Source organism: Apostichopus japonicus, chromosome 16 (assembly GCF_037975245.1).
Source record: "Apostichopus japonicus isolate 1M-3 chromosome 16, ASM3797524v1, whole genome shotgun sequence".
NCBI classification, from domain to species: Eukaryota; Metazoa; Echinodermata; class Holothuroidea; order Aspidochirotida; family Stichopodidae; genus Apostichopus; species Apostichopus japonicus.
The window spans coordinates 6927501-6948453 of NC_092576.1; the positions used below are offsets into that span (position 1 = coordinate 6927501).

At 36.2% G+C, this 20953-nt stretch overlaps 2 protein-coding genes across 4 annotated transcripts in view; both read right to left on the bottom strand.

The window, feature by feature from the left end:
- Positions 1-2761, bottom strand: part of LOC139982601 (kinesin-like protein KIF27) — a 105605-nt gene extending 102844 nt beyond the window's left edge. Inside the window, exon 1 of the mRNA XM_071995533.1 lies at positions 2647-2761. The gene's annotated coding sequence lies outside the window, so the exon portion shown is untranslated. The remainder of the gene's footprint in view (positions 1-2646) is intronic.
- LOC139982618 (uncharacterized) overlaps positions 1-18583 on the bottom strand; it is an 85157-nt gene extending 66574 nt beyond the window's left edge. The window contains exons 1-6 of one of the 3 annotated variants that reach the window (XM_071995588.1): positions 18487-18583; positions 13563-13673; positions 12240-12481; positions 11794-11969; positions 11208-11334; positions 7840-10625 (exon numbers count right to left, since the gene is read on the bottom strand). In XM_071995588.1, the coding sequence (XP_071851689.1) occupies positions 10051-10625; positions 11208-11334; positions 11794-11969; positions 12240-12447 (1086 nt within the window). In that variant the 5' untranslated portion in view covers positions 12448-12481; positions 13563-13673; positions 18487-18583 and the 3' untranslated portion in view covers positions 7840-10050. Of the gene's footprint in view, positions 1-7839; positions 10626-11207; positions 11335-11793; positions 11970-12239; positions 12482-13562; positions 13674-18486 lie in introns of those variants that run through there. The other 2 variants (XM_071995583.1, XM_071995584.1) reach the window with 2 other exon arrangements.
- Positions 18584-20953: the final 2370 nt, after the last annotated feature.

Below are 20953 nucleotides of genomic sequence, written 5' to 3' on the forward strand. Positions count from 1 at the left end.
GGGTCTAAAATATCACCTCCCTGATCAACAGATGAGGGTTGTTCATTGCGGTTTCACAAATTCTCTACAATAAACCAATTGGATGCATTGTTCTGTTTGATACAGTATAAGGCAGGCCTTATCGTGTATTTTCATTGTTGTATCTGCATATGCATCAAGAAGCAGATAAACCAAACACGTACCATACTAATCGGACATAAATAATAATAATAATAAATAAAAAACCATCTTACTTTAACACATAAATAAGTATACATAAAAAAGTTAGACAGACAGATGAGGAGACCCGTGTATGTGTCTTCTCATCTGTTTTCTCATGATTCCAGCGGTAGTGATAAGAATATCGATCAGCCATGCCAGAGCGCCAAACTTAATTCTTTGTGAGGGCGAGCTGTTTGTTGAGGTATTATGATCGAGGGCCCGCAACGTGAATTACGTAACTTACCAAAATGAGCAACCACGAGGATATTTGCTGATACTCTCATAGAATTAGCTTGAGGAGTTTTGTTGGTTTGACGGCTGCATCTGCATATATATATATATATATATATATATATATACATATATTTATGTTATATGTTATAACTGAACAAAGTATGAGAAATACATTGTGAGGTACATATGGTAGTATGTTTGTGCAGGCCATGCACATTCACGTTGAAAGATATATGCTGTATTAGAAAAATGTCAGAAATTCAAATATGGTCACCTTTGGTCAAATCCTTTAACTTTTTTTTCTATTACCACGTGCACCCTGAAGGAAATTTACCTCACTGGACATTCAGTCATCTTGTGTGTCCATTTACTAGAATTTCAAGAGAACACTTTGGAAGTACTTTAGCATGCTATAATTACAGACGAACATATAATGAACCGAATAGGCAGATGATTGTCTCGGTAAAAAATACCCGTGCATGGGTACAACTTAAATGTGACGTATATGGGTTGTGATGGGTTGACGTTGTAATCATACCGTAATCACGTTCTGTGTATTTTTTTGAAATTTCCGACGTTTAAGTTAATATTAATCATCTCTTAAATTCCGAATCTTTATTGAGTCAACGTAAGCGAAGTGTGCAAGTTGATGTAATCATGCTGTACTGACACTCGTGGTATGTGTATGCTCTGGAATTTCCGACGCGTAAGTGAATCGTAATCTTCCCGTAAATTCCGAATTCAGTGGAGAATACATTCAACGTAAACGCAATGAGTAAGTTGGTGTAATCATGCTGTAATCCCGTGGTGTGCATGCTTCGGAATTTCCGACGTGTATATCCTAAATATGCCATACTGTTCCTGTTTCAGGTGAACGAAAATATTCATATATGTTTAATACGAACAAACACAGTATAATGTCATCTTCGTATAAATAGTATTAAGCATGACAAGTCCATGAAAACTTGACGTTTTAGGATTTCGTAATCAATACGTAAACGCTGAAATGAACGTATTTGGGTATTTGTAAGTTAATTGTAAATATACAGTAAATTTTTAACTGCACTCGTTTCAGCCAACGTAAATGTTGAAATTGTGTTCATGAGATGCAGTCACAGGGTAATATCATTATCGGGAAGATTGACATGAGAATTGTGTCCAGTATTTTATTTCATGGAACAATCAACGTTAACGTCATGCTTAAGTTTGGCGTAAGTTTGTTGTAAACGCGTTGTATCTATGCTACGAGTTTCCGATGTGTAAGATAATCGTAATCCTGTCGTAAATTTCTTCGTGGCGAGATTAAGGTCAACGTAAACGTGGAGAAGAAATAAGTTTTAATAAATACGAAAGTAATTATTAACTTCCGATATGTAAGTTGTCATAAGCGTAACGGAAATCTGTTGTTCCGTGTTTACAATGTTTACGGATGCGTAATCACATCGTAAACGCGTTGTTCCAAAATGTACGGGTTTCCGATGTTTAAGGTGACCGTAAGCAAGACGTAAACATCCAAGGACTGTGCTTACGATAACTTAAATGCGTGTCTTTTTCCCGTGTGGAGTAGGGGTAACCCTAAACCTAACCCTAAACACTAGCCCTAACCCTAACCTTAACCCTAACCCTAACCTGAAATTATTGTTACTCCTAGTCGTAAAAATAGTACTCCTAGTCGTCAAATAGCCACGTTAAAGCAACTGCGCATGCGTATTTATAAATTATTCTTTCGACTAGTTGTAAGAAAAGCCACTTTGTTTGATCAATGATGTATATAAAGGAAATATCCAAATCACTCAACTCTGTGTTTTTCATATGTGTAGTTCCCTAGAAATTTTATGATCTCAAAATATTTAAGGTTCTGTGCTTATGCACCGTACAATTGAGCAGAATTTGACTACAAAATGTCTGCAGTGTCAAGTTCTTTCATACAGTACCCATAATTACAGGGTGCGTCAATTATGAAGCCTTGACTATACTAGCCTCTAGAGCCTAGTAGTACTGAGGCTAGGGCCTATGTACAGCACAGGGGCCGATGACATTTTATCTAGTAGTACTAGTAGTAGCCTAACAAATAATGATGATACTGAAGTGATACCATTTGCGCGATGATGAATTGTCACATTCAGTTTTAATCCAACGGGAGTCGCACCAACCATCAGATTTCACTTAAAATGTAATTAATACCCTCAAAGAATTAGAAAAGTTGCTTACATTCTAAAGAAAATATTTCCGCAATAATTTCGATGAGCACTTGTATATAACTGACGTTAGTCACGGTTGCTATCTTTTCGCGTTCGACGCATATTTGATGCCTGGATAAGATACCAAAGTTGTTATCACAGTATATACATACACAGAACAAATCATCAAAACTACACACTTTCAGGTGGTGTATCGCCAAGTCTCTGCAGAGTCTGGTAACGAAAATAATAATTGTTTGGTAAAAAGACCGTCTTTTAAATACATTTACATTAATAAAGCAACAGAATTCAACAAAAACTAAAAAATGTTGCTTTCTATTTTCCTAAAAAGAATTGAAAAGTAACGGTATGCTCGGTCGAGTTAGTGAAATGTTGATTCCCATTTAGCGAACAGAGGTACACTCTGCTGCTTAGCTACATAAGACGATTACAGATTTGCCATAACAAGAAACAAAACAAAGAAAGGCGAATAAGGTGGCAGTATTCTGAAATGCAGACTTCCTATTTACGCTCGGGCATGCGATCCACAAATATTACCTCCACAATGATAACAAACTAGTTTGCTAAGATACAAATACAAATTATTTGTTTGCTAAAACACATTTTCTGATTTAAATAGACATTTCCTTAAGGCTGTACCATGACCTAAATGTCAAATTAAATTAGCTTACAGACATAAAGAAGGTAACAGTAATTCTCGACTTAATTCTGAACAGATAGCCTACGTATTCTTCTTTCCTTCACTGTTTAACTGTCTAATTAGTTTAAGAATGCTATATGTGATTTATTAGGTTAATCTTCAGTAAGTTCCCTCACAATTTTCGATGAAATCGTTTCTCAGAGCGTTGTGACTGAATATAATGCTTTGCATTTGATGTTTAATATCCAACCAGGCTAGGTAGTAGTAGCAAGGCCAATTGTGTGTAGGAGCTACTTGCACATCTATTTAAGATTTTGCATAAGTTTGTGTATTCCATCACCACGAACTCTCAGATAAAACGACAAAGGGGAGGCACAACTAGAGGGTTAGGGGTGTGGGGCGCGGGGAAGTGGGTTCAGTACACGGAAAAAGTATCTCCGATGTTGTGAAGAACCTCAAAGTGCCCTTGCTCCTGAATAAGACATGCCTCTTTTGGGAAAGAAATTACATTTTCCCATCTTTGAATGATGAATTGCCCAGATTGGCTAATAAGGTGTCATGTAACAGTCATGTGACCATTTCGAACAAATCGTGTATGAGAAAATAATTATTCATTATATAGCGTCTCTCTCATTCGGTCATGTGTATAATGTCTTTATGATTGATAACGATATGTGCTTTGGTTCCTCGAGAGTTCTTCCAACTTAGTAACTTGTAAAGTAAGTAACTATATATGTACTGTACTCTAGACCTTATATTGGAACCGCGCAGGAACTATAATATGGATCGAACATGGTCTCTGAGCATTCTCTTTTATACAGATAAAGCTAACTATTGGACTAGGCTGATTTCAGCCGCTCTTTTAATTGTTGTGGGTAACAGAAATTCGTAGGGTTTCTGTGGTCTTCTCCCCTGGATCAACATGAAAGGCTGTATAATGATGTAGTCGAAATAAATGTAGGTATCTGATCCGGACATGTTTCGCATCAAATCTACAATTGTGTTCCTTGACCAAAATTGGAGAGAAATTTCTGCAAAATTGCCATATTTTACAATGTCACAAAGAGGAGTTAAGTTCTAGCATATAGAGAATCGTGCGGTGGAAGGAGGGGGAGGGTAGGGGGGGGGGTGGGGGTGGTGAAAGAAATCACACTTATGTCGAATGTGAAATGCTTTTAAAGAACAGTTTTCTTGACCACTTCAGGATCAGACCTTAATTTGTTTTACAATTAAAGTAAAGTAAAAGTAAAGTAAAGTAACATTTATTGATATCAATCATAAAATGAAGATATAATAACATGGATTCCGCAGCTTAAAAATATGCAAAATATGTATACAAAAATATGATAAATATATCATCTAGTAATATGACAGTTCAAAAGCTTTATACTCCTCGGTAAAAAAAGAATGTCTAAAGCGTTCAGTACGCATACGAGGTAGGGTATACAACCTACGTGGAGTGGTGTAATACTTATGGAGAGGATGGTCAGGATCAGTCAAAATCCCTCCTACATAACGAAGTACAATTTCTTCAATGTACTGATCACCTATAGAATAATACTTTCTGAAATGTCTGTTAATCAATTTGAGTTGAGTCTTGAAACAGGAAGTTTATACTACTCTAGTACTCTCAACGTAGGAATCTGATCCGGGCATGTTTTGCATCAAGACTACAATTATTGTGTTCCTCAATGGATGGATCAGACCCAGATAAGTTATACTTCTGTTGTATTCGTGACCAATAAGGGACGAGGGTTTCCTGTGTTTGCTCTTAAACCCGAATCTTTGTTTATAGGATCACACAATGTTTATAGGATGTTTATGTTAATTTGTTTATAGGTTCACAACAACACTTAAGGAGTGTTAGCTCAGTGGTTTACGCCGGTGCCTTTCAATCATAAGGTCCCCGGTTCGAGTCACTCCCAAGATTAATGTGTGTCGTCAAGTTACAGAGTTGTCGACAATTAACAATTCATAATCATGGACGTTAAATATGAATCTAAGAGACTGACTTCGGTCAGCTTGCGGCTTTGATAAGCCAATGAGGCTTCTCCGCGAGTTACTGCTTGCAGGAGGATCTAAAATACATACAAACATACATACATACATATACACACATACACAATAATTGTGTCTTCGATCCTACAGGAGGGGATTTTTCGTCTGCTTTACATATAAGCCGACGAACTAGTCGTAGGAAAATCACTCGAATGACAACTGGAATCGACAAAAACAACAAAGATATGTTTTTTGGGTCAAACCGTTAACTCTTATAAAGAAAGATATAAAAAAGATAATGATACGAAACTGCTTAGGTAAAATGTAAAAGTTTGAAAACCTTGAAGCAACTGCAATACGATAAGGTCAAGTGTTTTTTTTTTTCTGCAAACCCTTATAAAAAAAAGATAATGATAGCAAACTGTTTAGGTAAAATGTAAAAGTTGAAAATCTTTCTTTTTTTTGATTTTGTATTTTTATTGTTTTTTTTTTTGTGTTTTGGCAAACCCTTATAAAGAAAGGTATAAAGAAAGATAATGATAGCAAACCGCTTAGGTAAAATGTAAAAGTTTGAAAATCTTTCTTTTTTTTTATTTTTTATTTTTATTGTTTTTTTTTTTTTTGTGTTTTGGCAAACCCTTATAAAGAAAGGTATAAAGAAAGATAATGATAGCAAACCGCTTAGGTAAAATGTAAAAGTTGAAAATCTTTCTTTCTTTTTTTTTGATTGCTTTTTGATTGTGTTTTGGCAAACCCTTATAAAGAAAGGTATAAAGAAAGATAATGATAGCAAACTGCTTCGGTAAAATGTGAAAGTTTAAAAACCTTTTTTTTTTTTGGTTTATTGTTTTTTTTTTGTGTTTTGGCAAACCCTTATAAAGAGAGAAATAAAGAAAGATAATGATAGCAAACTGCTTAGGTAAAATGTAAAAGTTGAAAATCTTTCTTTTTTTTATTTTTTATTTTGATTGCTTTTTGATTGTGTTTTGGCAAACCCTTATAAAGAAAGGTATAAAGAAAGATAATGATAGCAAACTGCTTAGGTAAAATGTAAAAGTTAAAAATCTTTCTTTTTTTAAATTTTTTATTTTGATTGCTTTTTGATTGTGTTTTGGCAAACCCTTATAAAGAAAGGTATAAAGAAAGATAATGATAGCAAACTGCTTCGGTAAAATGTGAAAGTTTAAAAACCTTTTTTTTTTTGGTTTATTGTTTTTTGTGTGTGTTTTGGCAAAACCTTATAAAGAGAGAAATAAAGAAAGATAATGATAGCAAACTGCTTAGGTAAAATGTAAAAGTTGAAAATCTTTCTTTTTTTTATTTTTTATTTTGATTGCTTTTTGATTGTGTTTTGGCAAACCCTTATAAAGAAAGGTATAAAGAAAGATAATGATAGCAAACTGCTTCGGTAAAATGTGAAAGTTTAAAAACCTTTTTTTTTTTTGGTTTATTGTTTTGTTTTTTGTGTGTGTTTTGACAAACCCTTATAAAGAAAGAAATAAGAAAGATAATGATAGCAAACTGCTTAGGTAAAATGTAAAAGTTTCAACACTTTTTTTAAAAATTTACTTATTTATTTATTTATTGTTTTTTTTTGGGGGGGGGGGGGGTTGGGCAAACCCTTATAAAGGAAGATACAAAGAAAGATAATGATAACAAACTGCTTAGGTAAAATGTAAAAATTTGAAAACCTTAGGGCAACGGAATAAGATAAAGTCAAGTGTTTGTTGTCAAAGTAAATCCCTGGGGTCTTAAATATTGAGAAATTCTGAGCAGTTTAAGATATAATGCAGTATTTCTGATTAAACTAAGATACAAATGGCACCTTAAAAAAAAAAACATCTTAAACCTGTACCAATTAAGTATGGTGAGAGAATGAATGTATACCAAGATAGTGAGAGCAATGAAATATTACCCTGACATGGTATAAGCTTTCAGGAATAACTAATTAGGTTCTTAAAAATGCAAATCATTTTCAATTGCATAACAAACAATTGATATCAATTACGAATTGACCAAGTATGTGCTGTCCTGTACACCATGTCCTTGCACAAAATGTCATGCTGAAACCAAAGCTTATTACTGGCCACTCCCTAACTAAGAAGATAGGGTTTCAGGGATTGAGTTCTGCTGGCCTTAAACAACATTGACATGAAGCAAATAAGAATTCTCAACTTGAAAAACAAAATTATCCAGCTACAGTAGCCTACTCTAAGGACTTAATATTTCACCACTGCTGACCTTACATGGCATTTGACCTTAAAAAGAATTACTGGGTTCTTGTAATCATTATAGGAAATTTATATGCCAATATGACATCTGATCAAACTCTTATGATGTCATGTTTACAATTTCCAGAGTGTAACCTCTTCTGAACCCAAATAAACTGACCCCTCCACCACAAAAAATATCAGGGTTCTGGTACTCCTTAAAAAGAAAGCCACAGCGATACGTACCAGCTACTGCAGTTTTCTATGTGGAAATACCATATTAACATACTGTTCAAGTTTTGAAACCTGGTGACCTTAGTGAACTCTGACCTACATCAAATTGTTCATGTTCTGGTCTGGAGATATAGCACTTTTGATATATTACATTTTGACCTCTGCTGACCGAAAATGACCTTTGACCTCTATCGAAAACAATAGGGCTCGCTGAACCAATTACAGGAAATCCTTTTGCCAAATACAGGAACTAAATAGGTGATATTCCTTGAGATATCATGCATGTTTACATGATTTTCACACTGTTTCCGTCGGTTGACCTCACATCACATTTGACATTCATGAAAAACACTACAGACCGTCTATACTTACCGACGGCAAGCTACACACCCAGTTGAACTCTCGGCAACTTTTAATTCTTGAGATATTGATGGATCAAAGTTTTCAGACTTTGACCCTTGCTGACCTAAAATGACCTTTGACAAATACCAAAAAACAAACATGTTCTTCTTAAGGGAAACTACATACCAGATATGAAATCTACCCTAGTTACCCTTCTGAAGTTAGAGCGTATACACACGCACGCACACCCTACCACGCCCATATACACGCCGTCACCATCTCATAGATTCCTTCTGCCTTCGGCAAGGAATAACAAATAATAGACTACTGCATGTTGTAAAGATCTTTATCCATTTTGATTTGATGAATGGGCAATTCCTTTGACGCAAAGTGTTAATGTCTCGTATATAACCGTTTACTGTGATATCACGGAACCACACTCAGTGCATTTGTTTTCAATCGTATTTGCGTGGGAGGAGATGTCATTACACTGACCGTAATAAACAAAGACAGGGACCGTCAGCAAGAAAAGGCAAATAATACAGAACGTGACAAAATTAACCCCAACAATTTTAGTTAACCCTCCCCCCTCCCTCAGAAAAAAGTATACGCTCATACACTCACTGGCGGATCCAGGGCCTTTGTTTGGGAGGGGCCAAAGTGGCATTAGAGTGATATGGGGGAGGGGTCTAAGGGAAAATTTTCTATTGCTGAATGCCCTCAGATGCAATTTGGTGCGACAAAAAGTGTACAATGGTGATGTTAATTTACTTCTAAAAAAATGTTTCCCAGGTGTAATTTTCTAAAATATTTATGAAACAAAGTTGGGATCATCTTTCTCAAGAAATTTTATTTCTCATAGGTTATAAATTTCTTACAACCAGCCTGTAACTGCAAAATGATGTTAAACTGTAAATCCTCATGCTCATACATTTACATAGCTCCCAACTCTTGAGAAGGCAAATGCTGGTCCATGCCACGAATCGCCGTCCTGGGGGAGGGGTATAAGGGGAGGGGGTGTCGCCCTCCCCTTTTGATTTTTTTTTGGAATCCTGGTGATGCCTACATGTAAAATGGTGGCACTTAGAAAGGCTTTTGTCACCCAAAATTTTCTGAGAAATATGCATTTTTTTTTTGTGTAACATCAATAAATTGAATAGTAGGTGATAATTCATTCTTTCCCGTGGCATGAAAATGTTCGCTGCTCGCCCCAATGAAAAGAAATATAGGCTAATTTGAGGTTCAAATGATGCTGTAAAGGAGGTTTTATACTCTATTATGCTAAATGCTAAAGAAATGATGGTTGCTAAGTCAAAATTTGATGCAAATTTTTTTATGTATACTTGACAATTACAATGCGGTTTTTTCGGACGCTTGTACGGGTCAGCGGGTTTGGGTGTTAGAATACGGGTCTAATTCCCGCGAATTGCGGGTCAGTTGGGAGCTCTGCATTTAATTTTAAACCAGAAAACGAAAAGGTTTAGACTAGTCTACCACTGCTATTCCTCTCGATTTTTTTAAATTTCCAATCATATAATTTAGCGGATGTTCGAAACACTTTTTGGCTAACCTTTGGGGGGGGGGGGGCATGGCCCCCCTTGGCCCCCCTTGGATCCGCCAATGCATACACTTACACTTTTTCGATGTAACGTAAATTTGTAAAACAAATACAGAAGCTTAGACCTATGGTAGCCGTTCTGTAAGCTTCACAATGAAATGACTTTAAGGCGTTTGTTACCAGGATCAACAACCATCAAAAATTTCTTATCTTGACAACGGTAATAGTGAAGCCCACGGACAAAGTCTAAACTTTTGTTCTGGTTTTGCCAAAACCCCGGTTTTGGACTTTCCTCCAATGTTACCCAACTATCCCTGGGTATACTGTAGCACTTGATACTCTCGTCTTGTGCTTTATATCCGGGATCTCTCAGTGCAACATAAATGTTTCCTTCGCCATCTATATCCATTCCTCTGCAATGGTCATATGTGTTTACAGTGCAAGTCGGTTACTAAAATCATATGAATAAACATCAACGGCCATTCTTGCGAAGTCAGAAATGAAAAACTCATCTGAGCTACTTTTTTTGATGTACCAAGGATCTTCCAGACTGTCGCTACAATAACATCTTATGTACTCACCATCGGCGTTAAACTTTGCTACTTCAGCCGACTCTTTCTTCCTACCTGTCAATACGTATATACAATTTTTCCTCTCGCATGACGTAATACCTGCAGGTTCTTCCATGTTATCTTTACCAAACCAATTCGTTACATTCAATGATTCATCAAATGTTACGACACATTTACTCTTCTTGTCTGTAACACATAAAGTAGCTCCCAGGAAAGTTGCGGCAAATGGTTTAAAACCATGTTTTCCTTTGTAACGCTTAATCCTTTTTCCTGCCATGTTATATGCGCAGATTCCTCCGTCCATCAATACAAAAATCTGATTTTGAAACGTGATGACGTCGTGAGGTTGAATTATACCTGATATTTCTTGTAATGTTGGCGGTTCGTTGCTTTCTTCTACCGTTTCGTTGATTTCATTGTCAGTTGTTTCGTGAACTATCAATAAGATAAACATTTGAGCAGATTTTAGTATTACAAATGGGGTAGGGAATAGGAAGGCATCGAAGCTGGAACCGGACACGTAGGAACCACGGGGCAGGGGAGCGTGGAGGGGGATTAAGGAATGCACAGAAGTAGGGACGAGTATGGGAGAGAGAGCAGGGAGTCAAGGAGCAGCAGGAATGTATGGAGCTGGGAGGCAAGTGCAGGGCGATATAAGGGGACAAGGAGCCATAGATGCACGGAGGAAAGGATACAGAGAGGCAAGGAGGCATGGAGACAAGGAAACAGCGGCAGGGAGGAAAGGAAACAGGGAGCTTCTAGGCAGGGAGGCCGCGAGTCGGGGAACAGATAGACAGGAAAGTATGGCAACAGGTAAGCATGAACCACAAGGCAGGAGGGAATGGAGGGGCTTTTAGAAAAGCAGCGAGTGGGAAGTCAGCATGTCAGGAAGGCAGGAATGCAAGGGAGGAAAGGAGGCAGGGAGGCCGGGGAGACATGGGGTCAGAAAAGCAAAAACATGGACTCATGAAAGTAGGAATGCAGGGAGAAATAATAGAGAAGAGATAAATGCTATACCTTCTGACTCTTTTTTTACACTTCCACAGCCATCGGTCACAGTGTCTTCGAAGTTACCCGTTTTATCGTTAGCCGTGTTATCTACCGCATTACTAGAAGATTGATGTAATAGCCTGTACTGGGAACACTGAGAAATAAGAAAGCGAGGTTCATGTTTCTTTATTTTTGTTGCCTGCTTCAGTGAAAAGATGTGTGTTCTTACAGAAAGTCAAGTTTGTGCTACCTATTGATTTGAAAGCCGAATGTGATATACACCCCTCTCTGTTCAAAAGTATAGTAATTACTTGGCGTGTACTAGACTTAAATTATAACGTAAATATGCCACAGAATACAGCACTTTGCGTCTAAAATGTTTTTAATATGTTTTTTTTTTTTGAGGGGGGAGGGAGGGAGGAGGACCCTCAGACCTCCCTACAAAGCAGTCCGTTTCATTACTCAGCATCATAACTGTTTTTTTTCCCTGGGTCCACCCCTAACGGGGATATTAAGTAAAATTGGTATATTTATATAAATATAAGAATGTCTACGAAAGATCCTTCCGTATAAAGCTGAATAAACTAGTATAGATTAAGGCTATGTGACCTACCTCTAATGCATGTGTCACCATCTTTCTCGCTTGATGCAGGGACTTTGTCTTTTCGTCAATGGTCTTTCTTAATTTATATCTTCTCATAACCTGGTATTTTTTCAAGCGGGGTCCACTGACAGCTTTCAATAACTCCTCCAATATTGTTTGTGTATACTGTATGGCATTTAACAATCCTTTATAAATAATTATTGAAGATAAATAAATTAAATATAATGACAACAAAATAAAGGGTATTCCACATAGAACGTAAAACATTTCACAACGTCACTGGACTTTCGCAGGATAACGCTTATACGCATAACATTTATAAAGAAGGGAGGGGGAGGGGGAGGGGGGTGGGGGCAGGCGCGATCTTTAATGAAGAACAAAGTCTTTGGGAAGAGGAAGGCCAATCATGGAATCCCCTTAGGGAAAATAATTTTATGTTATAATCCATACATTACCTCGTTCAGAATTCCTTGAGTCAGTGTTACTATTAATGCTGTCACTCAAATCTATGTGAATTTGTTCCATAATACGTAATTCCTGGCAAAGAGTCTCACATTCTTGTCCCTGATTGTTGTACAATGCCTGCCGGACGTCAGATATCCATGATTTAATCTGTTCACACAAACTTATGACAGATGATACGGTACTGATCATTTCGGCCATTCTGTATACTTGGCGGAGCTCCCCGAAAATTAAACTGAAATGTTGAAAGAACAATATCGTACAATTCATAACAATTTCTAATGGCTTCAACCTGAATAATTATCCGTAACGTCGGTAGTTATTCAATATTAGTTTCTTGTATATTCTGTGCCAAAATGAGTAAAACAGTCAAACATGCAGCCAGTCCTCTGTTAACCGCGTTTAAAGACTTAACTGAACTGAAAAATGGCAAATTGAACGCAAAATACCAAGACTACAGAAGAGTTTTTTCCTTTTCTTAATGCATGCTGTAAGAAACCACTTCTTACATTTTTAAGCTTAGAAATAATTATAATAAATAATAATAATAATAATAATAATAATAATAATAATAATAATAATAATAATAATAATTATAATAATAATAATCATAATAATAGTAATAATAAAAATAATAATAATAATAATAATAATAATAATAATAATAATAATAATAATAATAATAATAATAATAATAATAATAATAATAATAATAATAATAATAATAATAATAATAATAATAATAATAATAATAATAATAATAATAATAATGATAATCATAATAATAATAATCATAATAGTAATCATAATAATAATAATAATCATAATAATAATAATAATAATAATAATAATAATAATAATCATAATAATAATCATAATAATAATAATCATAATAATAATAATAATAATAATCATAATAATAATAATAATCATATTAATAATAATAATAATAATAATAATCATAATAATAATAATCATAATAATAATAATCATAATAATAATAATCATAATAATAATAATCATAATAATAATCATAATCATAATAATAATAATAATAATAATCATAATTATAATAATAGTCATAATAATAATAATAATAATAATAATAATAATAATAATAATAATAATAATAATAATAATAATAATAATAATAATAATAATAATAATAATCATAATAATAATTATAATAATTATAATAATAATAATAATAATAATATTAATAATAATAAAAATAATAATAATAATAATAATAATAATAATACTAATAATAATAATAATATGTTAGAAAGAGAGAATATATTGAATTTATAACTTACAGCAGACTGGGTCACAATTTATCCCTTAGTTGACAACGACAGGTCGTTACAAATAGTCCTTCAAATTGAATGATAGAGTCACCCGATTTACACAGCACGATCCAGATTTTACTGTGGTACAAAGCATTAAGATGTACAGTACTTACTGTATTCTTTGCGTGTATCATGTGCAGTAATACACTATCAATGTACTTTGTATTGCATGTTTAAACACTATCCGGATTTTGTAAACAAAAATGATAAATTATGTAAAAATCACAATCCCGTTCATGCATTAACTTGTTAATTGTTAAAAGGGTCACATCAAAATGTTTCAGGCATTCCAGGTTATAAATTCGTGTAGAGGAACTGTTGAAACCAAGGGTGAGGTAACAGAGGTGATGGTGGTATTGGTGGGGTGGGGGGGGGGGGGAATAAGAGGTTCAAACCCATCTGTAATAGGTTTGGTGATAATATAGTTAATGATGTTTTATTGAAGGTAATTATTACAATTTGAAATGGTAAGGGGGCTTCGACAAAGACAATTTCACGAGGATGTTAATATATTTTATTCAGTTTACATTAAATAAGTGTTCCTCTAAAGTTTCCTATTTAGTCAGTTTCAGTGCGTTATATTTACTAAATGTAAAGCTTATATCCATCCATCCATTCATTCATTCAAACACCAAACTAAAAATGGTGATAGCAAAATGATCCCAATTGTTGAAAATAAAAACCATATGCCATATTTGACTATTTCGCAATTTTGAGTTGAGAAATTTCATAAATAAATTAAGAAATATTACAATCCAAAATTAAAAAAAAAATCTCATGCGAGGATAAAGTAGGTCAAAATACAGTTTTGCTTTAATTACTTCTTTAAACATGATTTGAATAAGTTTACAACTGTGGCGAACTAATTTGAAAGCTGCAGGATGACACACCAATTTTGGACGTAAACAATGTGCGTTAGAGTCAATCGGTTGGTGTTTAGCCATGATAGAACATGTTTCAGTTTGCTCCATGTATAATGGTATTAAACGTATCAGCTTCAAGTGTCCAGAAAACTAAAACAAGATATTGGTAATAAAATGAAAATGGAAACACGAACTGCTAGTATTTCTCTTTCAACAGTCACAGTCTCACTTTTACAATGTATACCGCGTACCTTAACAATTTATACCGCGTACCTTAAAATGTAAAGGAAGTCATTTCAAATAAGAAGAGGAGATTTCGCTTGCTTATTTGAAAGTGTCATGTTGTTTCACAGAATGGTAGTGTGTACTAGTATTGTTTCATTGTTGTCTTGCAAACCTGGACGAATCATAATACCATGATATGTCACGTGATGTGACAGTTACTAATAAATAATATGTGACTACTACTGTCACCGTAAAGTGGAAATAATAATACAAATGTCCGTTTTTGCTGCCTCCTTAATTTCCGAAACATTATAGTCTGCTTTAATATAGTAGTTATTAGAACAGATCTATACCACTCTAGTCAAACTCGGGGTCTCGAACCCTTTTTGAGGTATCCCCATCCCCTCCCACAAATTATTGATAAGGCCTAAACATCAATATAATTTAACGATATTCGCAAAAGTCCAAAATCCGAAATGAGCAAGCATATGTATTGAGTTAACGGTGCGCTGAAAACCCTTGTCGGACTCCATGGAAGTTTGCATAAATACAGCATGGTATCCGTTATGTGATCGTTTTTACGAGGTAAATTGATCATATATGGTTCTGTATGTTAACAACCGGAATTTTACAAGATTGTTAAGGCAAGGGTCACTTCGCACACATTCGTATCAGTTTGTTATTAGATAACACGAGGACAATGCAAAGCGGATGTCAATGATTGCCATAAAACAACTCATAAAAAATATTAAAAACAAAATGCCCGAATGGTACGATTAGATTAGAGCAAAGGTTACTACTTTGGATCTACTTGACTATGTATCTATCTTCGCCGCACTTGGAAACTTTGGTCATTTTTCAGTGCGTTATATTTTTCTTTATCAAAAGCTTATATCCATCAACCCAAGCATGCATGCATCCATGTATCCATGCATCCATCCATCCATCCATCCATCCATCCATCCATCCATCCATCCATCCATCCATCCATCCATCCATCCATCCATCCATCCATCCATCCATCCATCCATCCATCCATCCATCCATCCATCCATCCATCCATCCATCCATCCATCCATCCATCCATCCATCCATCCATCCATCCATCCATCCATCCATCCATCCCTCCCTCCCTCCCTCCCTCCCTCCCTCCCTCCCTCCCTCCCTCCCTCCCTCCCTCCCTCCCTCCCTCCCTCCCTCCCTCCCTCCCTCCCTCCCTCCCTCCCTCCCTCCCTCCCTCCCTCCCTCCCTCCCCTCCCTCCCTCCCTCCTCCCTCCCTCCCTCCCTCCCTCCCTCCCTCCCTCCCTCCCTCCCTCCCTCCCTCCCTCCCTCCCTCCCCTCCCTCCCTCCCTCCCTCCCTCCCTCCCTCCCTCCCCTCCTCCCTCCCTCCCTCCCTCCCTCCCTCCCTCCCTCCCTCCCTCCCTCCCTCCCTCCCTCCCTCCCTCCCTCCCTCCCTCCCTCCCTCCCTCCCTCCCTCCCTCCCTCCCTCCCCTCCCTCCCTCCCTCCCTCCCTCCCTCCCTCCCTCCCTCCCTCCCTCCCTCCCTCCCTCCTCCCTCCTCCCTCCCTCCCTCCCTCCCTCCCTCCCTCCCTCCCTCCCTCCCTCCCTCCCCTCCCTCCCTCCCTCCCTCCCTCCCTCCCTCCCTCCCTCCCTCCCCTCCCTCCCTCCCTCCCTCCCTCCCTCCCTCCCTCCATCCATCCACCCATCCATACATCCATCCATCCATACATACATCCATCCAACACCAAATAAATATGATGATAGCAAAAGGATCCCAATTGTTGAAAATAAAAACCACATGCCGTATTTTGACTATTTCGCAATTTTGAGTTGAGAAATTTCATAAATAAATTAAGAAATATTTTAATCCAAAAATAAAAACAATCTCATACGAGGATAATTTAGAAGTAGGTCAAAATACAGTTTGCTTTATTTACTTCTTTTAAACATGATTTGAATAAGTTTACAACTGTGGCGAACTAATTTGAAAGCTGCAGGATCACACCAATTTTGGACGTAAAATATGTAACGTTTGAGTCAATCAGTTGGTGTTTAGCCATGACAGAACATGTTTTAGTTTGCTTCATGTATAATGGTATTAAACGTATCAGCTTGAAGTGTCCAGAAAACTAAAACAAGATATAGGAAGTCAAATAAAAATGGAAACACGAACTGCTAGTATTTCTCTTTCAACAGTCACAGTCTCCCTTTTACAATATATACCACGTACCTTAAAATGTTAAGGAAGTCACTTCAAATAAAAAGAGGAGATATCGCTTGCTAATTTGAAAGTTCGCAGCACTGTTTGATTTCCATGTGTCATTCATTGAATACACTAAAAATTCAAATGATGCTTGTTGAAAAATTCATGAAGAAAAGTTAAAGTAAAACCAAACAAATTAGTGACCTTTAACTGAAAGCAACGGTTCGAATTTGTTCGACATTTTCTTCCAAACCTATCAGGTATTGCTCAAACTAAGACCTTTGATTCACAACAGTATGACATCCTCTAGATTTCATAAATACATGAAGGGTATATAGAAGAGCTAACCAATGAACCCATTCCAATCTCAACATTTTCTTGTTCAGACACTTTTCACACTTACTATTAAAATGATTAAAACACGTGTAAAGACAGACTTGGAAACAGCACACCGTCACTTTTCACTGTTCCAAATGAAATTCATATTTGAGTTGATCTATTTTGTAAAATGATTCTTCACAGAATGTGTAGACTAGTATTGGTTTACTGTTGTCTCGTAATACCACGATATGTCACGTGATGTGACAGTTACTAATAACGAATATGTGACTACTACTGTCACTGTACAGTCGAAATTATAATGCAAATTTCCGTTTTGTTAATTCCTTATTTTTCGAAACATTGTAGTCTGCTCTAATATAGTAGTTATTAGAACAGATCTATACCAGTCTAGTCAAACTCGGGGTCTCGAACCCTTTTTAGGGTATCTCCCCTCCCTCCCACGACGATTATCGTTATTGCTGGTACTAAAAGTGAACTTGAATATACGCTATTTTGCAAAATATAACACCATTTTGCCACTGGGCACATCATAAGAAGCCCTCCAAAGCGGTTGGGGATAACTACTCGCCGTATGCACCTTCCTCATGTCACACCATTCGACACTGAAGAGATGAAGAAGGTGAAAATTGAGGGTCACAAGCAAGACGTTTCAATACCAGGTTTTTACACTGTCGCTCTAAATATTTCGATATATTTACGCCACTGACTCAGTATAGCCCTGAGAGTCAATATGACACACTATCTGGCGTGATTGGGGAACTACCACCAAATATTGTTTCTGACCCAGGGCCCCAAAGGTATAAATCCAACCAGTAAAATCCTTAAAATGTCCATTGCATCTTCGGCATAAAAAAAAACAAGAAAAGAAAGTATTATTGTTATCAGTACTCAAAGTAAAGTAAAGCAGGCATTAAACATAAATATTTTACAAAATGGTGTAAGACCCTGATAGTCATGAGTAAAACAAATAATACAATTCCGAGCATATATCAGTACATTGTATATGCTACGGTAGTTACAGCTGAGAAGGACTATGTCCATGGGGATAATATTTCTTTCTCTAAGTATTTTGTTACAATGCTTTAAATGCCGGTTATGATAAATTGGGCGCTTGAACGTGAACAGACCCGTTCACGTGCAGAGCCGTAATGCATAAACTACGGGTAATCCTAATGAAAAGTTCGAGGCAGAAAACTGCCAAAAACAAAACGATACTAAGCAGTGGCTTGTGGAATCTTGCTAAAAACTTCGTTACTAACCTTTGTCGCTCGAAAACGGCAGGATTCCCGTAAAAAAACCGCAGTAAAGAAGAAGACAAAAACGGAATTATAACACCCTTTGTTTACCACAGCGTGGTAAACTAGAAAGGAAGTGACAGGGTGCTGTGACAGGTATATATAGCGGAAGTCACCGAGGGCGCAGTGAAAAAGTTATACCAGTGACGCTTTGGTATAGATTAGAAAAGTGCGTTATTGCAGTAGGAGCTGGTAAGAGAAGTAAAATCGTATAAGCCTGGCCACAACTAGCAATACATAAACTTATATATAGTATATAAATATATATATAAACTTATATATAATATATATATATATATATATATATATATATATATATATATATATACTTATATATCTTATGTTGGATCCATCAATCCTTCCTTTTGCAGTGAATAGCGTCATGCAATCATTGTACTTGCCGTGTTGGCAATTTACGAGAACATACGGATGTTATTCCACTCATTACGGATGATAAAACTTTTAACATTATCATATGTTGGTATTACAAGTAGTCTCATAGCTAAACATAGAAAAACATAGCAAAGTACGTCGGTTACGACAACTCTTTTGCCTAACTAATACCTTATTAGTCTCACGCAAATATATTTCACAACCATTTCGCCTAACATACGCCAGCGGTCACATTTGTCATATATATAGCGTCAAACTCCAGAGCGAAACTCCGAAGGGAGTTTGTGAGAGAAAGGTGAACTGAAATATGCACATAATTTGCTTTAAGCCTTTGTAGTCAAATAAGACAGTCTTAAGAGGACAAGCAAATGAGGTACTATGATGAAAAAATCTTGCGGCCTGTTATAATTCATAGTTTCTCCTCATATTATGTTAAAGATAGTTATAAGTTATGATCATAAGATCGAATAGTCTTGTTGCAGTTCACAAGAAGAAATGGAGTTACACACGATTAGTATGTTGTCGTTCCTGGGTGCAAATCAAGTACAGACATAGAGATTACTCTACAACAAACTGCTTGCTTGTTTCAACCAAAGTGTATTCTGATCCTGTATACATGAGACCTTTGCAAAGTAACTTCTGTCATCGTTTCAATAACATTTCATTGAAATTAGGAGAATTTGAATATAAAAATAAAACTACACCAAATAAAAGATGGCGCTACATGACTACTCAACAATCGGTTTCAATGAAAAGTCTCTAAATAAAGGCGGTGAGTAATTGACGATCAGCTCATGACAAAATCCAAGTAATTGTTTATTGTGTTCAGTTAAGATCTTATTTTGTATAATACAGGTTATCATAAATTAGGGCAAAGTACGAACTCGGTGTGATACGTACTAGAGGTGGCTTTCTCATCTTATCTGCAGGAATTGTTAAAAACAAATGTAAAATTTATTGAATAAATGTAGCCTATATACACATAATGTCAGTGTTAGCTACGTACATGGTCATAACATCAGGCTGAACAGTAATCATTAGAGCGAAATTGATACGAAAATGTAATTACGTACTGCAGGCTAACTACAATTGCCACCTATGTGCACTGGTCACATCTTCAATGTAGGTCTGTTTTCTGTACAATTATAATGAAACACAAACACAGCAAATTAAAACAAACTAACGAATAGAAACACAGCAAATTAAAACAAACTAACGAATAGAAACAGCACTTGACATATTCAATCTTACAAATATCTAGTATTTAATAAATGTAATAATCACGATCATTATGATAGATAAATTCTGTCTCTTCACTTCCACAAAATACATTATGTAAGTTATAAAGTTGATTATGTCATCTATCTATTCGTGGGAAACCATTATTTATTTGGCAATGAGTACTAAACCAAGAATGAAAGTATTATTACTAAGTAGCTTATCACCTAATGACCTCTCAACAATAGTTCCCCGAGTATGAGTTTCTGTTTGCCAACTATCAATACCAGTTTTGTTTAGACTGGGTTCTCGAAAGGGGTTCAGGTTAGGATTTATACACAGTACAAAAAGGTGTAAATCTATTTTGTTAAATCAGTTACTTCGATCCAGTGGCGTGCGCAAGTGGAGGGGTGCGATGGGTCCAGGTGTGAGAGGGGGGTGGGTTGTGGGTTTTGAAGGGGGGGGGAAGTCACCCACCTTCAAAATTCACTCGAAGTAAATAGTTCTTTCGGGGCACATTTGTATTAAGCTTTGGTAGAATTAGACCACTACTACCGAATGTTCACCACTCATGCTGGTTTTACCACATTACACAAAGTAATTAATAGCGTAACATTCCACTTAAAGCCAGTTATATAGATCTAAGTTATAGTCTAAATATGCTGCAGAATACACTACTTAACTTCTACTTGTACTTTTTTCTGGGAGAGGACCCCCTCTTTCAGCCCCCGTACACGAGAGCCAGATGCATTGACCCCACCGCAGCACCCATCCCATATGAAATACTTAACCAGCCTCTGACACTCCCATAAAGATTCAC